Consider the following 25,776-nt stretch of genomic DNA (forward strand, 5'->3'; position numbering starts at 1 on the left):
CTCGCATGTGTGTATTGTTTAAACTGGCCAAAGCAAACGACCTAGCGAGCGCACAAACTTCCACACGGAGACATGGCGGCCGAGGTGTCTGTAAGCTCAGCTGCCAGAGACGAGAAATCCTTCACTGCTGCCAACTTTGCTCCGAATCAGCTCTTTAAAAGTTACGACCATACAGCTGAACCCGAAAACTGGGGGTTTGAGACGGGCAAACACGTTGATGAGGGTTCACCGACGGCCAGCGGCTGTCCGCGACGGCGCTATGATGAACCGACGGCCCTCGGTCCAGAAGAGATTGCTAGTCGTTTAGAAAGAACGAGAAGAGAGTTTTATAATCGGCGAAAAATAATTATCAAGAACCTCCCCGCCGATATCAGCAATCAGGTTTGTACCTCAAACAATTGATCTTTGGACGAGCATCCCAAACACACACACTTACAAATTTCAGTTATCGCTGACTCCGTAGTTAATGGACTGGGTCGATAATTGAATCTGGTGTGGCAATCTAAAGGTGAATGATGAATGTTCAGAGAGATGTTTTGATCACACTGAACCTCGTGTCCTCGCAGCCATTAAAGAGCCTCGGTAACGGGATGGGGTCCGGTGCCAGTTGTGTTGTACTCAACAAAAGCGGGCCGTTTGACCGTTCATTTAAGCGAGCTGAATCCCCGGATGCTTATCCAGAAAATGTGCCAAATCACAGCTTCGTCTTATATATTTGCTGCTTCCCTTTAAATAGTACTTTAGGCAACGCAAGTATCGAAATCCTCAAATTTGACGCTTAAATCTGAAAATGTTGCCCGTTTCCAATTAAGTTAGTTGCTTGTCACGAATGTTTTTTTTTTTTTTGGCAACATGTTAACCAGAGTCTGGCAAGCAGACAATTATTTTGTAAAACCAATTACTAGTTATTCACGTTTCTTCTTTTTTCCAGTAATACTCAGTAATCCAGTAGTGACTAGTGTATTTAATTTCACTAATGCTTATTCATGAGATACTGGAGCTACTCCATTCAGGAGTAGGACATGCTCAATTTATCACAATTGCTCCGTTACAAATCAAAGGCACTGATATACGTTTAAAATAAACTGGTCTTAAATGCTTTTAATTTCTATTGTAAATCAGTAGCTTGAATATTTATAAAGAAGCCGACATGCAATTAAAAAGTTTTCTCAACTAAGGTGGTCTGTGTTTCAGACCTCAACTATTCATTATGACTACAAATTCATTCCAGTTGAGGCTGGTGCTGTTTACTAATAACTATTCATAGGTTTCTAGTTGGCTAACCTACTGCTTTTTATTAAATACTAGTATCAATTTGAGACGTGTTACCCCATTTGTGAATATTAACCATATTTTATTTGTCATTTAAACCTGGTCAGAATGTCTAATAAATGTTTAGTATGTATTCAGTTTGTTACTCATAGCTGTTCCCATATTTCAAGTACTAAGTACCATGACATAACGATTAACTGCATTTCTTAATTAGGGAAATTTTAAAACAGTTTATTTTATTCTAGTTGCTACTAGCAGCTCCATTGTAAATCACATTGTCTGGTCGTCCAAGTTCTCAAACTGTTATATTATGGGAATGAGCAATGTTCAAATAGCTCTGTTGGTTCTTGTTCTCTTGGGAAAATGCTTGATTCATGGGGAAAACGGGTGCATGAGTGTGTTTGAGCGACTCTAGTATTGTTCCAGATCGGAATGGGAGCAGTGAGGATGACAAAGGACAGAAGGCGCTGAAATGCATGTTTTGCTTTCACTGACACTGAAAGAAAATGCTGGTTCATATTATGGTCACACGTAGGAAGCCTGAAAGCAAAAGTGGAGGGTTTTTTTTTTTTTTTTTTCCTTGTTGCTGTCATTTAATTTTATTAATCACTCAATCATAACCACTGAAAGATCAGTTTGTGACACTTTAAAATGAGAGCTGTGGGAATAGAAGGTGCAAATATGTCAGGGCAGAAGTGATAGCTGAGGATGACTTCATTGTTCATGCAAAATGGAGGATACAATCATTATGGTTATTGGTTAATGAAAGTCGTCCTGAATGGTGAATTTTTCTTTTTTTTTTCTGTTTTCTTTAGGAGGTACACGAGCTGTTAAGTAACTATGATTTGAAGTACTGCTTTGTGGACAAATACAAAGGGACAGGTGTGTATGAATCCTCTATCACATGAAAGGACATTTGTTGTAATCACCTGTTTTGGCTGGGTGGTTTTTTTTTTTTTTTTTTTTTTTTTTTTTTGAATGGACATTGGCATAAGTCTTTATTTAGCATCAACTCAACCCATATTTTTTTTAATATCGTAATTTGTTATTATTATTATTATTATTATTATTGCCTGATTATTGTAGTCTTAGGTGTTCTATTTATCATTTTTTTTATAAGATGTGTAAGGGTTTTGTCAAGTTGTTGTTTTGTTGTTTTTCAGCGAAGATGCTTAAAATTGATCCACTGACAGTCAGAATATTTTAAAATGCTACAAATGATTTCTATATAAGTTTTTTTTTTTTTTTTTTTTTTTTTTTTTTTTCTTTTACTTTATTTTAATCAAAGAATCCTAAAATGTATCCGTTTCCACAAATATTCAGCAGCACAGCTGTTTCAACTGATAAATGTTTGAGCATCAAATCAGCATATTAGAATGATTTCTGAAGGATCATGTGACACTGAGGACTAGAGTAATGATGCTGAAAATTCAGCTTTGCATTACAGGAATAAAATATTTTAAGATGTATTGCAATAGAAAAAAATAACATTTTAAATTGTAGCAATATTTCAAAAGCTTCTTGTTTTACTTTATTTTTGATCAAATAAATGCATCCTTGGTGAGCATAAGACTTTTCAACCCCAAATTTTTTATTAGTATGTCATTTAGATATTTTTTTTTTTTCTTTTATGCCTTTATGGGAGTTGTTACTAAGCTTTCTGTTTTTCCTATTCAAGCCTTTGTGACGCTACTGAACGGTGAGCAGGCCCAGTTTGCGATAAAGGAGTTTCACCAATATGTTCTCCGTGACCGTGAGATCTCTGTGCAGCTGCAGCCGACGGACGCGCTGCTGTGCATCGCCAACCTTCCCAGGGCTTTCACCCAGCAACAGTTTGAGGACCTCGTCCGCCCTTTCGGAAACATTGAGCGCTGCTTCCTGGTGCACAGTGCCACCACGGGCCACTCGAAGGGCTATGGCTTTGTGGAGTACATGAAGAAGGACTCTGCAGCCCGGGCGAAGTCAGAGCTGCTGGGGAAGCAGCTTGGGTCACGAATGCTGTACGTACACTGGACAGAGGTTGGCGCTCTCACTTTTCCCATGCTGCACTCACGCTGCCTCTGTGTGGACCGACTACCTCAAAACATCCTCACCGCTCAGGATCTCTGCAGTGTGCTGACTGACACACACGCTCCCATTTTCTGCCAGGTTGGTACGAGTGCTTGACCCACCTGACCTGAGTCAAGTTTGGAAGTAATGGTTTGTTCATGCAGAATGTTTTTCTGTTTAAACATGCGATAAATAGGCATGTTTGCCCAGTGTACTGGTCTCACATCTTTTAAGGCCAGTTCACACCAAGAGCGATAACTACATTTGTGTCTACACCAGTTAACGGTCTGTTTTTGTTGCACGTTTTGCATTTATCTACTTCAACCAGTAGATGTCCTCAGCATGCACATTTCGAGCGCATCTAAACAGTGAATCTAGAGTAATCTGTCTGATCTCTAATAGGGGTGGGCGATATAACCAAAATCTTATATCAAGATATGAGTAATTTTATATCACGATAGTTATTTTTCTTTTAAAGAGATTTTTGATATTAAAGTCTTTGATACCATAGAATTTTCATAATCCTTGTCACTAATGTCAGTAAACCTTAAAAGAAAACTCACTCACTGAAGATAAATAAACAGTGATGAGATAAGGATAAGAAACTAATTGCAAGCAATAGGACAAAAAAACTACAATAAATAAGAAACGCTACATTGTGTAAATTAGTCTTCACTGTTAAAGGAACACTCCACTTTTTTTGGAAATAGGCTCATTTTCCAAGTCCCCAAGAGTTTAAAAGTTTTTGAATAGTCCCCAGCAATATTATAGACTACTGAGCTGGGGACTACTATGGGCGCTTCATCATATCTAGGGATGCAACGATACCATTTTTTTCCGATCCTGAAAATTCTGAGTATCTGCCGATACCGATCCAATCCGATACCAGCGCATTTTTTTTTTTTTTTTTTTTTTTTTTTTTTAATCGATGTGGAATTTCTATACTTCTGTGTGTTACTCTTGTGTTAAACAATCTACTACATATAGATAACTTCATTTGAATGAAAAATAACAAATGTAATCACAATCTGACAAAAATACTATTATAAACTTGATTTATAATACAGCAAAAGATACTCTAGAAAAATCATGGGTGCACAATTTTAGAAAACCTAGTGAAACATTTTTATTTACAAATAAAAGTGAATAAGTGTAGGACTAAATCTAGTGAAATTATACACATTGCTCTTTGAATTGTTGTAAGATACATTCATGAAAAAACAAGCAAATACATTTATATACAAATATATAGGCTACTATAAAATTAAGAGACATTTCTTTTGAGTCTATAGCACAGTAATGAAGGCAGCAACATATGATAGGACAGAACAAGAAAGACTGTTAATAATCGTTCATTGCGCAAAAGTATTGTAATAAGACCCCAATATAGAGCAGCAGAAAGCCCTTATGCGCATCCCGTGCGCACAATGATGCGCTTGAAGCGACACGGAGTCACAGCGTGCAGCGCTCTGAGTCCGCATAGAAACGTTGACAGTACAAAGGGAAGCGTAGTGCATTAAATCTGTGCGTACATTTATTAATCCTTTTCTTTTAACAGTTTTAAACCTCAGTAACTGTGCGCTCTTGAAGAGAGTTTGACTGTAGTAACCGAAGGCGACACGCAGTTTGATTGCTGAATGGAGGATGACAGACAGACGCAGCGGAGAGAAGAGTTTACCTGAACTTGAATTTAACGACTTAAATATTCATCTGTACCTCAGATTAAACTATGGAACAGCTTCAGAACACTTGAAATATAGTGCACAAAAACAGCTTTCTTGGTGCTTTCTAATGTTTTTGTGCTTTCGTGGGGCTTAACACAGAATAGTATGCGCACAATATCGGATTTGGATCGGTCTCGTCTGACCGATACCCGATCCACAGAAAATGACCGCATCGGAGCCGATACCGATCCTGAGTATCAGATCGATGCATCCCTAGTCATATTGTGCCTGCTGCACCCATGGTATGGCAGCAAAGTTCCTTGATTTGTTACGCCTGAACGAGAATATAATCTACACTATTTTAATGTTTCTGTGGGACGATGGGAGAGACGCCCATCAAATTCAATTGATTATTGTAAATATCAACCCTCTATAGACACCTTGGCAATAGAATCTCCATTGGCTTGTAACTTTTTTTTGTTTTGTTTACTCACCAGACTAATATTAATTATCATATGTGTGTGTGTATATGTATGTGTGTATGAATGTGCTGTCAATCGATTAAAAAATGTCCTGCATGCAAATTTTAAATACTAGGATTTACCTGTAAATGTGTAGTTTAAGGAAACATAACCTTTCACATCTCTGCCAGGTATGCGACTTATATATTTTTTTTAATTATACAGTTTTAATTCAGCCATTATCAGCCTTTATACTGACAATAAAACACTTACCAAGCCACATCGCTTCAATCGCAGTACATATTTACCCAACTATTATCAAAAGTATTTCTAAATATAAAATTTTCTTGCGACTTCACGTGAAGTATTATGATAAAATGCTTAATGAAGAATTGGACCTGTTCTGCAGCCGCATTAGAGCTAGCATTAGCATCATGCTACATAAGACAATTTATTAGATTAATTGTACACTTTTTTTTTTTTTTTTTTTTTTTTTTTTTTTTTTTTAATACTCAGAACTCACTTTAAACCACCATCGAGTGTTTGTATTAACTTCCTTTTGCGATCACGTGTATATAGGCTACACTGTGTAGCCACGGTACATTATAAAAGTAGCCCAAAAGTAACCCACTGCTCTGTAATTTTTCCCTTGACTGTATTTCCAAAGTGGCCCAATTGTGCGGGGAAACCGCAACACTGGTTCGCTTCACATGTGAGTATGCATAGCTTTCTCGCTCGCTCTCTCGGACATTCGCTCGGACACTCGCGCTCTCTCTCTCTGCATTCACTTCACTTTTGTCGAGCCCGGCACCACATAATCACACAATCCCTGCGTCCCAATGCATACTATACACCCTATATGCCCTAAATAGTATTGAAAATGACTAATCGCACAGAATTTAGGATGGATAGTGCGCACATTGGGACGCAGGCAATGATTTCCTTCCGCGCTGCGATGACAGCAAAAAGTTGGGGTCAAACCTTATCAAACGAATAATTTGCGTTTAATCTAAAAATGTACGCGTTTTTTTTAGATTAATCACATGCGTTAATGTTGACAGCCCTAATATAAAAAAAAAAAAATGAATGTTTGGAAAATGGCAGTTTTTTTTTTTCTTAATCTCACTTGGCGTCAGTCAAACATTGTATGATATTATGATAATTTAGCATTGAATGATGATAGAAACTACAAATAATACTGATAAGAGAACTATGACTTCTACTACTAGTAAGAACAATATAAAACGCACTAAGGATTACTGAGCTGCTGGGTTCATGAATATTAATCGGGTTGTCTGCGTTCGCTCAAACTGATTCGCTGAAATCAAAACGGGGACGGTAATAGGTGAGCGCCAGCCAATGAGATTGTCGTTTGCGCATTAGTCCTGCCTACTACCACAAAATCCGGCAGTTCTTTAAGAGCTGAAGAATTCCAAAGGAACTTTGATATCCTTTGTATTTTCCTGTCAAAATAACATTTACATGTAGCGCGTCGATTCTGCATATGTAAGACAGCGGACTTGGCAACATAGCTTGCCAACTTGATGCTTCCTCTGAAGGCTGCTTGATGTGTTAGACTTGAAGCACTGCAGCTAGACCGATCGCTGTGTGTCATCAAATACTGCGAGAGCTATAAGAGAGCGGAGGTCTCCTTATGCTTTCTTTCGCTGTACTTTGTCATACGTCGAACACACCTCTTTCAGTCTCGCCTTCACACTAGGGATGGGGAGTCGATTCCTCAACTCTGAATAGCTCTAGAGTCGGAGTCGACCCCAACACTGGAATCGACGCTTGTTGTATGTTGACTCCGAAATCGCTGATGTCTTCGCTGATTCTCAAATCCTTATAGTGAATGGTAGTGGAGCGCAGTATATCAGCAAAGAGTAAGCGAAATTTAAGTGAGGATCCGTTTGCAGTGCAGTCCGTGTGCGGTTCGTATGGGGTGCAGAAGCAGCACGGGCTCATTGTGCTTTTACATGTTTGTAGTGCGCTATGGTCCGCGGCTATTTACCACCATTATTTTGATTTCATATACAAACATTACTAACTTTTATTTTTTTTAAAGTGGTGACTTATTAGGGATGTGCCCGAATAGCGAATCCATATTCGGAAAGGCACGGAAAACGAATAGCGTTCTACGGAGCCACAAAAGGGACATGGTTAGCTGCTTGTTAGCAGTAGATTGTTACATTCCAGTACATAAAATTCCACACAAACAGAGCGGTAAGGAGAGATGACCGATAGAACGATGTTGAATGATTTGCAGATCCAGAGCACCACTGACAAACATCTAATCTTGTGAAATGTGTGGTAAGTAGTGCTGCTCCTTAGTAGATTAGGCTACATGTGCTTAAGCCTTGTCTGTGAAACCGGGATATAATCATTTATTAATCAATTATCATTTTGACTTAAGTTCTTTAAAGGCTGAAATGTGAGGTTTACCTTTTTTATGAAACTTTTTCAAAGCTTTATTTGAACAATTACATTAGATATTGAAACATGCTATAAAACGATTAATAATCAGTCAAGTTGTCATTTTAAAATCCGAAAATAATTGGTAATGTTATTGTTTTGGTGATTATGCAAGCAAATCATTTTTGTTTGTTGATTTTGTGAAATTTAAAACTTGAAGTGTCTGTACTTTTTAACATCCCCCCAGCACATTTGAACAATACTGTGGTTTTTTTTTTTTTTTTTTTTCTTACCGTTACATCCCTATTCATAAGTGATTTCAATGTCCCGCATATTAATAATGGCTCCCTGAAAGCACTGAAATATATTCTCGTATATATCGCTTTTATTCCCTTTATGGTTGCCGTAATGCACATAAATACCTTTCCGAATACCGTATGCGGATTCAGGCACATCCCTAGTGATTACCTTTTTACACCATAGTACAATCTTGCATAGACATACTCCCATTTAAGCACGATATATTAAAATGACTTCTGTATGTTAAGATGCTCAAGCAAGTGGCAAAACATGTAAACACAGCCTGCAGTCTACGTTTCTTACACTAAAAGGTAGGCTATCACAAACATTTTAAATTAAAACTTGCCATTGACAGAAAACGCCGTCTCGTGCCCTTTCTTTGCGTTGCATCCTTATTACAATCCTGCTGGTCATGAACTTTTTCTAACTCTACGAATGCCATCTATGTTGCTTTATTTATTTAAAAGGGTACTTTTTCCTTGCTTTACCACTGTTGCTAAAAAGCCATTAACTTAAAGACTTTAGGCCTACTTATTTGCATTTATGATGTAATACATTTTGTATCGATCCATGTTCATTTTTACCATGAGCAACACTTTAATTCAGTTTGTGCTGCATAGCATAAATAGACTCAGAAACTCTTGGGAAACAATCACTGTGATGAACAAGAATAAACAAATCAATGTTACATTCGTATGTATTTTTGGATGTATTGTATTTATTTTTAATATCAATGCAGTTTAAGAAAATATAGCGCCATCCCCTGACTATTATAATGTGACTAATTCATTAAAGAATACCTTATTTAATTCTGACATAATAATCCAACACCGCCTTTTTTTTTTTTTTTTTTTTTTGAGTTTTCCCTCTGTAATACTAGGTGTTGGCAATAGCTAACAATGTTGATCGTTGATAGCTCATTTAAAGGTTGTCACGACCAATAAATTGGACTAATTTGAGCAGTCCCGCTAAATGGAGTCGAGTTTCGGAGTCGACTCTGAAAAACCCGGAATCCCTACTTCACACCCTGTGGTGGCGTGTAAACATCAGTCATCCAAATGATGAAAGTATTACCGTAAACGATGTATTTTGCGACGCCACAAAATAAATGAGAGCATAATATGAAGCTATAGACTTTATTTTGTCTATCTGATTTATATCGTCATCTCGCACAGCCCTAATCTCTAACTTAGTCTATGTAGTGGAATAAAAACAATGTTGTCTTTTCTACTACAACTGCAAAGGAGGCAAGATGTTTTGTTACTGTGTGCTTCTCCACAATGTCACCTGCTATTTCAAACGCGCAATCCCTTTACATTTGTATGAAGACTAATTAGCTGTCAGTGTGTTAACGTTCATCAGCTGAAAAAAATTCTGAAAGCGATTCCAATGACATCGTTCCTCTATCATTATCGTTGTGGTGTGAACTCTGCTATTCTCTTAAATTTGAAACTATTTTTAGAATGTTATAGTTATCATTCTTGGTGTGAACGGGCCTTTACGCATGATTGCTGTTTTTCTTAGAATGCAGAGTTAAACTAATGTTCAAAACTTAAAAAAAAAAAAAAAAAAAAAACTCCCTGTAAACCTTCCTTATGGCCCCTAATTCAGTGTCTTCTAAATCTTGAGTTCACTGTGATATAAAATGGGAAAACATGAAATTAGTAAACGATTACTAGAAACGAGGTCAGGGAAAATGAAATGTTGATTTTGGCATTGCGTTTAGATATGCTTTTTTTACGTGTTTTACAGCGTTGCGTATTATAACCAATCACACACGACTTGGTTTAGCTTATAAATGCAATGGCCAATCGGAGGAGTTCAGGGCCTGTATGTATCAAGCCTCTAAGAATTACTCTCAAGAACACTGCTAAGAATTGACTTGAGTGGGGAAAAAAAAGTCTCAAAGCTGCGCTTAAGTTAGTTATCAATCATCTCAGTTGTAATTTAAGTGAAGTGTAGGACTAAATCTTAAGTGTCAGTCTTAAAGATGATTCACGACACTTTGCTGTGCCACAAATGGGATTTTGGATGACAACACATGGACCAATCACAGAATATTCTTAATTAAGGAAATATATTCAAAGATAAATTCGCATTGAATGGTTAAATTCCTAATAGTTTACATTCAACACCCATTTAACAGAATTTAAGAGAATACATTTGACAAGGAAACAAAGCGCCATCCCAACTCAATTTAGGGTGCCGAGACGATAGTATAGTGTATGGACGATAGTCAAAGATATCGCCTGTTGCTGATGCCTTTGACAGCGAGACTATTTTATTATCCGTCAAAAATAGACTAGGTGCCTATATTTAGTGATGCAGCGCGGAGAGTCACTTCAGAAACTTGCCACGGCGATCAGCTCCGGTGGCCGTGGAGCTGCGCCGCAGACGCGTGCAGTGTAAATAAGGGGTAAGATATTTATTCATCAGTGTAAATCGCATAATACTCACGCTAGGCTGAAGTCAGTTATGATGTTCTTTGCTCATTTTGAGTAACTGAGAAAAGGTAACCGTTTGATTAAGTGCTCGTCGCTAAACATTTCATGAACATTCTTCCCCTCCTGAAAGATTTGCGCACGACTCGGTCTCCTCAGCACCATCACAAGCCCCTACTGGCAACTCCTAACCACTTGAGGCCTCTCGAGCTGTCTTAAATAACTGGGAGCGTAAGAGTGATTCTTGGCTTTAAGAAATTTGAAAGTAGGAGTAAATTTCATGATTTCTCAGCACTTAAAACTAAAATGGCACTTTGAGAAGCTTGATAAATACAGGCCCTGATGAGTCATTACTGAAACGACTGAATTCTGCACTCGCAAATTCTCTTGTCATAAGCAACAAAGTGCAGGGGTATGTACAATGTAAGATTCATTCAAATATCTTTATTTTAAACTAAACCTTAAATACTGATATTTGAAGTTATTTTAAAAATGAAGAGATACTTTAAATGTGAAATTAAAACCGCCAGTAGGTGGCAGCAAGTCACTTAACAAGTGAGTCATTGACTGAATCGATTCATTTAAATGGTTACTCAGACCCAAAACAGTGCTGTAGCTGTTTGGAAAAAGAAAATGTTGTTGTAGAAAATACTTGATGTCAAATTGCGCATCGTTAAAACAATTACGATATCGCAGATGATATATTGCACACCTCTATAACTTACAATGTTTTTATGAAATTGTGATCACGTTAAATACAAACTCGGCCGTATTAAAATATTTCATGACATGACCCATTTCTGGCACTTTCCTAAAAAGACGGGTTTAATGTGTGCGAGTTAATAAATTACTCTACTTTTAGCCTCACCCTGGAGTTGGTTCACTCTGTCAATGGCCAAGATGTATAATTCGTATTTTTTTTTTCTTTTTTTTTTTTTTTTCTTTCCCTCATCTTAGAAGTGGCTTCTGATTTGTCACAATAGGGAAATTTTTTTCAGCTTTAAAATATGGTTAAGAAATTACCTTAAACCACATTCACAATCTAATTAAAATGTGGTGAATTTCAAGTGAAACTAAATTTTCAGTCGGAAAGTATAAAGGGTGGAGTTGATATTCTTTCCCAGATAAATATAACTTCAACTTTTCCTTTCTGTCCGGAAAATTTGATTTCAAGAATGTAATTTTCTTGTGTGTACAATAAGACATTGATACAAATGACATGAAATCAAAATTGACCCCTTTTACTTCCTTTATGTACTCTGAGGCAGATGGCAAGATATTGTAATCAACACGCATCTTAATTATTTCTCCAGTGCTAGAGTTTTAATTTGAAGTTTAATTTGCAGCCACTGTGGCCGTCTCTTCATATGCTCCGTAACGCTTATTTACCTAATTATCTGGTGGAACATTATCTGCCTTCTGCAATATTATGATGATGAAATCTAGGGTGCTTGTGTATATACCGCTAATGAAAAACTGGCAGAAATATTGAGCTAATGTGACTGCTGAACCAGAAGCTAGGATCTATCTCCAGCCTTTCGTGCACAGAGCAAAAAAGTGTCTGGTAGAAGAGAAGAGCGCTTGCTTTTCTAAGTGATTGTATATTTGCATGACAAAATAAAATTGGCAAAAAAAAAAGTTAGAAATCCCCAGTTTTTGATGTAGCAACTGGTTTCCCCCCACTTTCCAGTCAAGCTTCTACATTTCCACTTGTTCTGGTCCTCTTACTGCAGTGTTGCTGATAAAAGCTGTTATACTTCAGTTGCTCTACTGACATTTATCCACTGGATGACAGCCATTTATCCACTCCAGATGATAAGCGCCATTGAGTCTTAAAGTTGCAGCAGTCTTCAGTCGAAAATAATGTTAACGTCCTAATTTGTTTGTTTTTTTGTTAAATGCCTTAATGGAATCATTCACCCAAAACTGAAAATCAATTACACACCCTCAAGCCTTTCCAAAACTGACTTTTCTCAGTTTCTTACCCAAACGTGTCATCTAGCTTAAACACCACTACATGACCGTAAAACATGCTGGACAGACTGCGATTCTCTTATAACATTTTCATTAGCATCAAATTAAAGTTCACTTCCAGGATGAAAAGTTCCTGATCATTTCACTCACCCCCATGTCATCCAAGATTTTCATGTCTGTCTTCAATCGAAAAGAAATGTAAGGATTTTGAGGAAAACGTTCCAGGATTTTTCTCCATAGATTGGACTTCAATGGGAGCCAACGGGTTGAAGGACCAAATTGCGGTTTCAATTCAGCTTTAAAGGTGGTGTATGTAGGATTGACACCTGGCGGTTGAACTAGGTATTGCAGTCCAAATTCAAAATATTGGAGAGGGTTTTTTCTTCACCTGGCCCCCCCTCCTCAGGCTTGAAGCACACACAGGTTGCCAGATTAAGGACACCACAGGAACGAGTGCACATGACGATGATTGACATGAAATGCGCTGGTTTCTCTGCCAACTGGCAACCTGGGGTGCCGAAATACAATTGGGTAAACTGGCAGTGGGTGGATTTACATGGACCAAGGCAAGTTTATTTATATAGCACATTTCATACACGGTGGTAATTCAAAGTGCTTTACGTAAAAGAAAGTGAAATAGACATTAAAAATCAAAACATGGAAATAAAAATAATAAAAACAAGGAATTTTAAAATGATATAGAAATTGATTTAAAATAAATTTAAAGAAAATGATTATACATAAAATTCATTGCAGTCAGTTCGGACATATAGCACAGTGCTCATTCAACAAATGCACAGTTAAACAGATGAGTTTTGAGTCTTGATTTAAATGTGGCTAATGTTTTAGCACATCTGATCTCTTCTGGAAGCTGGTTCCAACTGCGGGCCGCATAATAGCTAAAAGCAGACTCCCCTTGTTTTGTGTGAACCCTTGGTATTTCTAACTGACTCGATCCTAATGATCTGAGTGGTCTGTTCGGTTTATATTCAGTGAGCATATCAGCAATATATTTAGGTCCTGGGCCATTGAGTGACTTATAAACGAGTAAAAGTACTTTAAAATCAATCCTAAATGTAACTGGAAGCCAGTGTAGGGACCTGAGGACTAGTGTGATATGCTCAGATTTTCTGGTTCTAGTCAGAATCCTGGCAGCAGCGTTCTGGATGAGCTGCAGTTGTCTAATGGTCTTCTTGGGAAGGCCGGTGAGGAGACCATTACAGTAATCCACCCTGCTGGTGATAAAGGCATGAACAAGTTTCTCCAAGTCTTGATTGGAAACAAAACATCTAATTCTTGCAATATTTTTGAGATGATAGTATGCTGATTTAGTTACTGCTTTGACATGACTACTGAAACTAAGGTCTGTCTCCAGAATCACCCCAAGATTTCTGACTTGATTTTTAGTTGTTTGACCCCTAGAGTCAAGGTATGCATTCACCTTGAGAACTTCATCTTTGTTTCCAAATGCAATGACTTCAGTTTTCTCCTTGTTTAACTGAAGAAAGTTCTGGCACATCCAACTGTTAATTTCATCAATGCATTGGCAGAGGGAGTCAATGGGGCTGTAGTCATTTGGAGATAAGGCTAGGTAAATCTGGGTATCATCAGCATAGCTGTGATAGGCAATTTGGTTCTTCCTCATTATCTGACTTAGTGGGAGCATATACAGGTTAAACAAGAGCGGTGCAAGAATTGAGCCTTGTGGGACTCCACATGTCATGGCCGTCCACTTAGACTTATGCTCTCTTATACTCACATAATAACCTCTCCCTTCTAAGTATGACCTGAACCATTTGAGTGCCATCCCAGAAAGCCCGACCCAGTTTTCCAGTCTCTCTAGAAGTATGTTATGATCGACAGTGTCAACCGCAGCACTAAGATCTAGTAGTACCAGCACTGATATTTTGGCAGAATCAGAATTGAAGCGAATATCATTTATTATCTTAATGAGTGATGTGATGTGCTCGGAAACCAGATTGAAAATTGTCCAGGTATCCATTGAGTTGAAGTAGTTCAGCTGATTTAAAAACTACCTTTTCAATAGTCTTACCTATGAAAGGAAGATTTGATATGGGTCTATAGTTGCTCAACGTGGTGTTATCAAGATTGCGCTTTTTCAGAAAGGGCTTAACAACTGCAGTTTTAAGGGAAAAGAGATTTATTTAGATGTGTATATATGCGTAGCTTATATTAACCATGCAGCAAACTTTTTAAAATTGATAAATTACTGAAAAAATAAGTGACTTTTAAACGGTTTAACTGATTGTATTAATCAGTCAATTCTTATCGGTCGGTTAAAATTAACATCCTTAATTCATGCGCTCCTCAGATGCTCTCATTTCCCGAGTTGTGCTTTTAAGTTGGAATGTGAAAACGGCACACTCGCATTACTACAAAGATTTGTTGGACTTGTATTATTAGAGCATTCAGACTTGAGTTCACGTGCATTTTCTCAGTCGGGAAATTTTTCACATGCTGTGCCGGTGATGATGCTTTTTGTTCGTTTCGGAGAAACAAAGGACAAATATTTCAATCGATCACTCGGGCATGGCACCAAAATCTGCGCTCTGATTCGGTTTAGTACGTACCGGTGCCATATTGATACCGGGTTTCGGTACCCAACCCTACGTGTGATTTAGGCGGAAAACAGCCCATTGTCAGCCTTATTGAACTATAAAGCTGAATTTTCTCTTATGCTTTTTTTTTGTTTTTTTTGTTCCGCTCTTTCACCTTTGACCTGCTTTCCATGAGGCCGTGCTGAGTGCTGCATGGCAGAGAGTGCATTGGTTTCTATAGTGGCCACCACCTGACTGGGCCAGGTGCTGTCATTCTGGAACAAGAGAGCTGCTGCCTTTTTCATATGTTAAACGTGGATCACATACACCTCAGGGCATTGTTGGGAATGACACTTTTCATCGTGTTCCCCATTGCTATGGAATTAGCAAAGGCTTTGGAAGTTAGTTCTCATTAAATCAGCTGTGCTTCCAGTTCAATCTCCTCAGGTTTTAGGCAGGTATTGAATTGACCTCATGTGGATGAGGCTCCAGTCATGCGTAAAATGGGCAAATAATGTTTAATTTTTTTCCAAGAATATCTAATCAAGGCCTTAGTGACTCATTGTGTTTGCTTGTTGAACACAATTCCACACAAAGCAGAGAAGCTCAGGAGCTGCATTAATCTTAATGGCTCTGTCTCTCTTTGTATTAGCATGCATGTGTTCTGTGTAGATTAGCATAGTACTGGGCTTTGCTGTAATGCACCGTAACCACTGTGCCAAAACCAAAGTACTGTGCTTGTCATGGTGCTTTTTCCCCCTCCCCCATCTCTCCTTTCTTTTTGTCCCGTCAACTTGAGGTGGTACAACTGGGCCCTTCCATTAGTTTACTGATAGACGTGGCATTCATTATGCTCCATATGATTCTGGAGATTGTGAAAAATATTTTGTTCCTTGTAATGTGGGCTTGTTGAACCTTTTTAGAATCGAAAGTGTATTTTTGTTTCTTGTGAAATTGCAAAAAAAAAAAAGTTAACTTCAATGTGGTTTCCCCTCCGTTTTAGAAGTTTATTCTGCAGTAAACTTTATAAAAAAAAAAAGTCTATTCATATCAGCAGCTTAATCACATCTGTTTTTTGTGACATTAAAAAGGGTGAGTTCCCTGAATTTGTAAACTGTCATTTAATTGCCTTCATGTCATTCTAAACCTGTATGACTCCTCCTGTGGAACATAAGATATTTTGCAGAATGTTGGTGATCAAATGGTTTCAGTTCCCATTGATTGCCAATATATAGATGAAAAAATGTCAATTTGTTCCACAGAAGAATTGAAGTTGTACATGTTTGGAACATGTTCAAGTTTTTGTATAGTGCTTTTTACGATACAAATCGTTGCAAAGCAGCTCTACAGGAAATTAAGTTTCCACAATATATTTATATATTGCAGAACCTTAATATTTAACTTATGGCAAAATTTGGTAATTCTGTATGTTGTCCGAGCGTTGGCACAACATATGAGCGAGTAAATTTACGATTTTTATATTGGAGAGGGTGAGCTATCATTTTAAAGTCCGTTGCTTCACGGGAGCCTTGTTCAGGGCTTGACGCTTACCTTTTCCCCAAGGAGCACATGTGCTCCTAAGTCAAAACATTTAGGAGCGCATTAAAAAAATTTAGGGGCGCAATGCAAATTTTTCAAATTAGGTGTTTAGCTTAATAAGGGGATACAAAGAGACATTTACAAGCACAATTATTTAATTTATCAGAATACAGAAAGTACACAAGGTTTTTAAATAATTTTACTTCAGACACTATTTAATAGGCTAATTATGTAATTGGTTATAATCCTATTAAACTGTCGGTATAAAATTTTCACAATAATCATTGAAGCTTTTGTCACGGTATATGTTTTTGTTTTTAAATCACAATATATAATTTCTAAGTGAAAAAAAGTGTTGTCCCCCTAACAGGTTAAATAACTTTATTAAAGAGAATTTACTAAGACTTTTATAAAAAAGAAATAAAAATATAAAGTAAACAAGTGTTTCAAGATTAGAGTGCAAAAGATTGTTCAAATGAACGAAAGAACAATATAAGTAAGGTCCCATTTGTTAACATTAGTTAAAGCAGGTTAACATTAACTAAAAATGTGCAATAGCTAATTGTTGCAGTAGTTAATATTCTTTGTTAATGTTGATTAATAAAAAATACAACTATGTTAGTTAATGTTAGCTCCATTGAATTATATTAAGACAACTTTTGATTTTATAATGTATTATTAATTTGTAATAAAGAGCATTATTAATAGTTTTTTCATGTTAACTAATGTAACTTGTGTTACTGAACAATAATAACGAATCAGTCGTTGATATATAGATAGGCCACTGTTCTCTATTATAGATCAGTGGATGGGCCATGTTTTAGGTTAGAAAAAATGTTTGAAAATAGCTCATTAAGTCTTTAAGTAAGAATTATTTGATGCTATTGTGAAGACTAAAGCGAATATAAATATCTAAATGACTGAGTGTGAAACACTATTTACACAGTTTTAGGAAAGTAGCGCAGCTGATTTGTTTACTGGGTTACCGGGGTAACGGCAGCGCCCTCTAGTGGCGAATGTGCGTCATTCAGCGCGTCTTCACTTTAACTCGCTCCGCTTTTCTTCTCATCTGTGCTCATTTAAATTAAACCGTTGCCTTTTTAATGTACTAAAGTAATCATATGAGGCTGCATCGCAATTTTTCCATAAATAAACAGAATAAATTAATACGTTTGTTATAGGCTACTGTATAAGTTAGGCTGTTTTGTATTTTGTTTTGTATTCGCACTTGTGCTCCTAAATACATTTTCCAGTTCACACACATCTATTTTTAGTCGCAAATGCGAGTGAAATGCTCGCACTGTCGAGCCCTGGCCTTGTTGGAACTCCATGACTGATTGATTGCATTTTATCTGTGGGGGAAAAAATGATTTATTAAATTTTTTTTTCCCACAGCTTGCTCAGGGTCAGGATTGTAATTTTCGGCGGTTTGCAGTGCTGGAGTTGTCCACGCCTGAGATGGCTGAGGATGTGCAGCGGCTGACTGATGGCAGAGCTCTAGGTGGCATTCACATGCGTGTGTCTTTCTGTGCCCCAGGACCACCAGGAAGAAGCATGCTGGCTGCCCTCATCGCCGCCCAGACCATGGTAGACCCCCCACACTCCACTATTTGTGGAAAACTCTCAAATTTTCTGAACCTACGTTTTGTAATGTCTTCGTAGATCCTTCAATCAAAATGAAATGGTAAAGTGATCGTGGTTTTACCATTTTTGTATAAATTTCGTCCTTTGTCTCTACAGGCCTTGAACAGAGGGAAAGGTCTCCTTCCTGAACCCAATGCCATGCAGATCCTTACTGGCCTCAATAACCCTGCTACACTAAAGATGCTGCTGGCGTCCCTCAACCCGGGGCATAAACAAGGTACTTGCGCTCATCGTTTTTCTTCTGTAGATCGTTTTTTGTTCTAAAAGGCAGTGAATTTATCACTCTTCTCTCAATATGCAGGCCTACTGGGAGCTGTGCCTGCTGTACCTCTGCTGGCAAACCCTGCCCTTTCTGCTGCCCTCATGCAGCTGCTGCTCCAGAACCAAGTCCAACAGGTACCGTCCATCTCTCCCACCCTCAACCCCTCATCTCCTGCCACAGTCCCAGCAGCATGCATTTTAGCCCTCACTCTCTTCTTCTCCCCTCCCAGCAAGCTCTTTTAGGGAATCCTCTTCTTTGGGCACACATTCTGCACAAAGAGTGCAGTCTTCTCCCTTGTGTGAGTGGTTCCTCTGTGTGGGTGTGAGGTGCTTGTGCTTTGTTTTATTTTCAATGATTTTACCAAATGAGTTCAAGCGTCTTCTGGAAAAGTACTAGCTGTTCAATTATTCTTCCACTGCAGATCAATGCTCTGAGCTTAAGTAATTAGTTGGTAAAACCCCATTAGCTACTTCTGTTCAAGTATTGGCGGGAATGTTCATCAAACGTCTTTTGCCTTGGTGTGCAGTTTACATCCCTCTTTAATTTAGTTTTAATTGACAAGTGTGTCTTTCTGAAGGATTATTTGTTTTTGTTTGTTGTTTTTTTTAAAAGTCAAACTAATGCAGTTCTGCGTTTCCGCAGGCTGGACTGCTGAGTGAAAATCCTCTGGCTGCTCTTCCTCTTCAAGGCATTAACATGTTGAGAGAGATGCCTCAAGGTACCACACGTTTGTAACATTTTGTTTCACAGTTATGGGAAACAATGTCAGGGGCACTGTCTTTAGAATTGAGTTTCAGAGTTTTATTTGGTAACGTGTTATTTTTAGTCATTGATATACTGTCATGGTTTTATTTGTTTTGAATTTTAGTTGGTTTAATGTTTGTTTTGTTTTTAAGTAGTTAGTTCATTTAAATTATTTTATTACTTTAGGATTATGAACAGGATTATGCACTAAAAGGTGAAAAGATGTTGGTTATTTGCACTGTGCATGATCATATACAGTGCCCTCAAGTATTGGAACAGTAAAGGCAAAATCGCTCTGTTGGCTGTGGAGTCGAGACATTTGCAAATATGATTAAAAGATGAATATGAGACAAAACTACAGAATGTCACATTTTATTAGCCGTTTCAACACATTCATGTTTTACCAGATCAAAAGAACAGCACTTTTAGAGTTCATCCCACTCATTGATGTGAGCATAAGTATTGGGACAGTTGAACATACAGGTGCTGTCATAAAATTAGAATATCATGAAAACGTTGATTGATTTCAGTAATACCATTCAAAAAGTGAAACTTGTATATTAGATTCATTCATTACACACAGACTGATATATTTCAAATGTTTGTTTCCTTTAATTTTGATGATTATAACTGACAACAAATGGTCGTCTTTTGGACAACTGTCAAGTCAGCAGTCTTCCCCATGATTGTGTAGCCTACAGAACTAGACTGAGAGACCATTTAAAGGCTTTTGCAGGTGTTTTGAGTTAATTAGCTGATTAGAGTGTGGCACCAGGGGTCTTCAATATTGAACATTTTCACAATATTCTAATTTTCTGAGATACTGAATTTGGGACTTTCATTAGTTGGCAGTTATAATCATCAAAATTAAAGGAAATAAACATTTGAAATATATCAGTCTGTGCGTAATGAATTAATCTAATATACAAGTTTCACTTTTTGAATGGTATTACTGAAATAAATCAACTTTTTCATGATATTCTAATTTTATGACAGCACCTGTAAGGCAGATATAAAAGAATAAAAGCTATCATTTAGTTGCAGAACCCTTGCACACAATCACAGCAGTGAGTCTGTGACCCATAGACATCACCAGACTCTTGGTCTCATCCTTTTGAAATACTTTTCCCAGCCTTTAATGCGGCCAATTCCAATTGTTGCTTGTTTTGGGGAGTTTCTGCCTTTACTCTCCTCTCCAGCTGGTGAAATTCATGTTCAATCGGATTTAAATCTGGAGATTGACTTGGGCAATCTAAGACTTTCCATTTCTTTGCCCTTATAAATTCCTTGACTGAACTGGCAGGGTGTTTTGGGTCATTATCCTGATGCAATATGAAGCACTTCCCAATGAATCTGGTGGCATTTTCTTGAAAATTGGTAGACAAGATGGTTTTGTACCCTTCCAAATTCATTCTGCTACTGTCATCATACATTAAGTCATCAGTAAAGATGAGAGGGCCTGTTCCAGAGACAGCCATGCAAGCCCATGCTATGACACCACCTCCACCATGCTTTACAGATGAGGCTGTATGCTTGGGATCATTTGCAGTTCTTTTTTTTTTTTTTGCTTTCCCATCACTTAGATAAAGGTTCATCTTTGTCTCATCGGTCCATAAACACAGTTCCAAAACTCTTCTGGCTCATCTTTGTGCTTTTTTTCCAAACTGTAATCTTGCCTTTCTATTTTTGGTGCTGGTCAGAGGTTTGCATCTTGCTGTGAAGCATCTGTATTTCTGTGTCAAAGTCTCCTGAGGACAGTAGATTGTCAGAGCATCACCCCAGCTTTCTGGAAGTTGATGGTGATTTTACAAACACGTCTTTCAGGGTTCATTTTCACAGCTTTTATGATTTGTCTGTCATCAACTACTGTTGTTTTCTCAGCCGATCAGGTAGTTGTTGGTTGCTGGTGTCACTGGTGGTTTCCAAACTCTTGACTTCTCCATGCCCTTTGTTTTTGCTAGAGCTCTAATTGACTTTTCTTTTAGCATCCAAATTGCTTGCTTTTCTCTGTCAACTCCCTCATCTTCATCCTGGTTTGTGTCCTCATCACATGCCAAATACAGAATTAATGGATATAACTGATACGACACATTCCCTGCTTTTAATATCTGAATTAATGCAACAGGACACAGCTGATCTTAGAAAGACCTGTGAGGCTACTGTTCCAATACTTATGCTCACATCAGATAGAGGGATGAACTCTAAAAGTGCTGAACTTAGCTGGTAAAACATCTATGTGTTGAATCACCCAATAATAAAATGTGACATTCTGTAGTTTTGTCTCATATTCATATTTTAATCATATTTGTAAATGTCTTGACTCCACAGCCAACAGAGCAATTTTGTCTTTACTGTTCCAATACTTTTGGAGGGCACTGTATTTACTTTTTACATTAAAGGAATAGTTCACCCAAAAATTAAAATACTTTCATTAATTACTCGCCCTCATACTTGCTGTAAAACATCAAAAATTTATATTTTGATGAAATCTAAGAGTTTTCTGACCCTCCATATCCAGCAACTCAACTTAATTCCAAAAAGTGGTATTAATATTTGACTTACCAGTGGAGGTCTACCACAGCAATGGCTTGTCCACAAGTCATAATTAACTGGGAAAACTAATGGAGATTCACTGGCTTTAAAGTTTAATGTGCAGTTCTAAATTTAATTTAATTTCAGGCACTGTTGCTTCAACACTGGGCTTGCAGAATGAAACTCTTGGCCCCATCAAACAACCATCCCTCAGTCAACCTCTTGGGAGAGAGAACGAGACCCCAGCCACACCTATCGGCTTTCCCTCAGCAGCCTCTCCTGCACTGCAGGGACTGAATTTGCCCCTCCTGAGTGGGATGTTGGGAGCAGATGGGCCGACTGTACCAGGGGTGAGATGGATGTTAATGGCTGCTCCTGTTTGTGCAAACTTGCTGTCACACAGCCTACATTTACTGCCATGATCTACCAGAAGAAAGCTTTGAAATTGCTGCAATTAGCTTTTAGCTCGGCATGACCTGTTGTTAGTATCTAAAGCAGGTTCGTATATTCAAATCCTCTCTTTTTCCTGAAGGCATCTATATTGGGCGAGCCTCCCAAAGAAGTTGGTGTATCCCAGAACCCTTTTCTCAGTAGTGCTAGCATATTCCCATCTTCAGGTCAGTCCACCCGCGATGTCTTGCGTGCCTTTTTGCTTTTTTTATCGTTTTTATCTTGTTGCATTTCCTAAAGCATTACGTTTATTTAGGTGCCAGCACAAGGGCTCACCCGTACAGGAAGAGAACGGCGCTTGGCAACACATCTAACCAACGTGCAAACCACGGCATCCACTCGAACTTCAGCCTGCGCTTCCAGGAGTCTTGCACACCAGAGTTTTCTCTGCACCAGGTCGGCTCAAGTGTTAAGAGCAGCTTCATTGAATGTGTGACTGCCTCACTCATCTTTTCTGACTGGATGTTGTTGTCTCTTTTTCACTCCATCCGTAGGACCCCTTGTCTCATTTGTATGAGCAGCAGGAGGTTCTGGAAAATGCAGCACTTCCCAGCTACGGTTTACAGGTACGGTTTCCACCTCCCTCCATTTACACCACCAGAAGAGTTCTATTCCAAGATTGGACATGTGTGAAATCGTAATTGTCTCTGTCTCTCAAGCACTCCAGGCACACAGGCTTCAGTGATGCAGGGTCTCCTTTCAGCTATCCACCCAGCCCCCCTCAGTCCTCTTATTTCAGCTTTGGAGCCCATACCAACATCCCCTCCACCCAGCTTAATAAGGTGCTCAAAAAAAACCCTATTCTTTGTAATGGCTAAAACACTACTACATCATGCAAAGAAAAAAAGTCATGTTTATGTAGAAATCCTTTTATAGAAAAATACCTCAAGATGCACCGATTGTTTTTATAATTTGCATGACAGCCCTCTGAATCATAATCGAATCACGAAGTGCCTAGAGATTCACACCTCTAAATTTAGAATGAACTTAAATCGTTTTGGATAGGGATGCACACAGTAAACATCAAAGTGTCTTTATGCCATCGTGATTTGGCTTTGATGCAACACTAGCGATATATTATTAAAAATCCTTTCATTGAGATGGAAAGGCATATTTAAAGCGGTGGCTGTGCAGCTCAACAAAGAGCGACACCTTGTTTGGTCACAATTGGCCGTGAGCCCAAGAATCACTTATCAGGATCCATTTTTGATATCCTTATCTAAAGCATGACATCCTCCTCACCACATCCCATAATATCCATCTTTATTACAATTATTATTATTTTATTTTTTTTTGGAAGTAATGGCCGAAACGCACGTAAGCCATGGTGTTTAATAAACAGTGTTTAAGTGCTTTTGTGTTTCTTCAGGCTGTTGGAATGCCTCCAGTGACTCATTCCAGCCTATTTTCTGCTGCACCTGGTGCTGGTGTGAAGGTAGGCCATCTTCAGCTCTGATATCTAGTGTCTATACTTGCTCCTTGTCAATTATCATAAGTGTGCCAGGAACCTTTCAACAGTTATTCTTAGCACGGCTCTTCGATTCATTTAGATTTTTTTCTTCATGTTTAGACTCCCGTCGGTGGGCAGAAGCGTCTGTTCTCCCGTCTCATCCCGTCTCCAGAGCCCAGTCCAGAGGGTGGATATGTAGGTCAGCACTCTCAGGGTCTCGGAGGGCACTACGCCGACTCCTACCTGAAACGCAAGCGCATCTTTTGACCGGCAGTCTGCGGCTTCCTCTGAACCACCAGCTCTCTAAAGGGATCGCTACTTAAATACCATCAAGTGTGTTTTTGTGTGTCAGGGTGAAAGAACAGTCATTTTCACACCATTGAAGCTCAGATGATTGATCGCATGGATGATTGCTGAAGGTTGTGTATATAATTTCAATCTGTCTGTAAATAGGTTTTTTTTTTGCCTTTTTTTTTTATAAATTGTTTTAATTTTTCTAAACCCAAAGATGCAACAGACACCACAATGAAAGAGGTTTTCCTGTCATTTTCATCTAAATGGTCCTATTTTTTTCGGCTTTTTTAATTTTTATTTTAATTTGATTAATTTAAACAGGACAATAGCCTTTTTCTGCTTTGCCTCTTGTTAGTCGTGTGTGTGTATAGTGTTTTTCTGTTTTTTTTCTTTTTTTTTTTTTTTTCTTTCTAAAAGGCTCTTCCACTACAAACACTTTCCCCTCACGTAGAAGTGCAAAGCCTTACATGCTTGAAAATCATGCATCTGTGCAACGGCTACAGTAGCTGTCTGTTTTCTTCAGTGAGTCACCTGTCTGTGTCTTTATGGGGAGATCTGATGCTGGGCTAGTGTTAGATGAGCTCAATAGTTTTTATTTTTTATTTTTTTCTCTTTCTCTCCCCACCACGTATTTTCAGAGTCAGGGTTTTCAGAGCATTGCACTTGGAGGATACAGATCCTGTATATTCATCCTCCGTAATCTGTCCTTTTCAGCACCCGTCTCGTTCACGCTCGTTCTTGTTTTCTGCCTGCTTTCACACCTCTCTTTGACCTCGTTCAACCTGCACAGTTTTGCTGTTGCAAAGAGTTAGCGTCTCGGCCGTCACGTTGTGAAGCCCCAGCTGGTCGGCGATGGAGTATGGGCTGCCGTTCTCCCCTCATCAGGCTCAGAGTACTTCTCAAAGCACAGTATGCCTGCTGTTGCTTCTGTATTTACACACACACACACACACACACACTCTCATTCGCTCCTCACGTCTTCCGTACGGTGCCTTTCCTCTGCAGACCGGCAGAGAGAGCCAGTTAGCTTTTCAGTTGGCACTGCTCCATATTTTTTCACTTTTTAAAAAAAAATACAAATAATGAGAGCCGACAGTCTGAAGCAGGACCTGTGCCTTAGCGTGACATTTACTTCTACCTTTGTAACTGTGACTACTTTTTCCCCTTGGGTTTGGTCTGCTGCACCTCCAGAGGGGAAGAAGCTTCTACAGACTGGAATGTGATTGACGTATGATAGAGTACTTGGTCTGTGTGTGTGATTTATTAATCTGGTTGACATTTGATTTGTGATGACGCATTACCTCTGACTTGTACCACGGCCTACGATGGAACCCAGAGTTACTCGTGTGCCTAAAAACGGCAGTGTTTACTGTAATCTCGCCACACTGTGATCCTCTACTACATTTAAGTTTGTTTATTTGCGGTGTACAAGCTTGAGTTTGATTTACATTTCTTCTCTGGAGTCTTGAACTTGTGTTCTTATATTTCTTCTAGTCTGTAATGGTATCAAAATTGCTGCTTTATATTTTGTATCCGTCTTGAGTGAAGTTGCACAGTGCAGTATCTTGTAAGTGATTTTTCATGTGCGATACACGGTAAGAGCTGCTGCTGTGTGAAATGAACTAAACCTTAAGATGTGGTAAATTATCTCTTCGTCACCAGTCACTCTTCTGTACAGCTCTTCTGCTCTGTTTTTGTGGCATTTGAACAAGTAAATGTTGTTTAAGTTC

At 38.4% G+C, this 25,776-nt stretch overlaps 1 protein-coding gene across 1 annotated transcript; it reads left to right on the top strand.

The window, feature by feature from the left end:
• LOC306848714 (ribonucleoprotein PTB-binding 1-like) lies at positions 1 to 25,776 on the top strand. Its single transcript, XM_079383435.1, has 14 exons — positions 1 to 381; positions 2,088 to 2,154; positions 2,951 to 3,420; positions 18,066 to 18,257; positions 18,411 to 18,531; positions 18,616 to 18,710; positions 19,219 to 19,294; positions 22,000 to 22,202; positions 22,385 to 22,469; positions 22,559 to 22,698; positions 22,797 to 22,868; positions 22,962 to 23,084; positions 23,672 to 23,737; positions 23,873 to 25,776. The coding sequence occupies exons 1-14, from the start codon at positions 73 to 75 to the stop codon at positions 24,017 to 24,019; spliced, it is 2,166 nt and encodes a 721-aa protein (XP_079239561.1). The 5' UTR covers positions 1 to 72; the 3' UTR covers positions 24,020 to 25,776.

This window comes from Barbus barbus (genome assembly GCF_936440315.1).
Source record: "Barbus barbus genome assembly, chromosome: 3".
Lineage (NCBI taxonomy): Eukaryota > Metazoa > Chordata > Actinopteri > Cypriniformes > Cyprinidae > Barbus > Barbus barbus.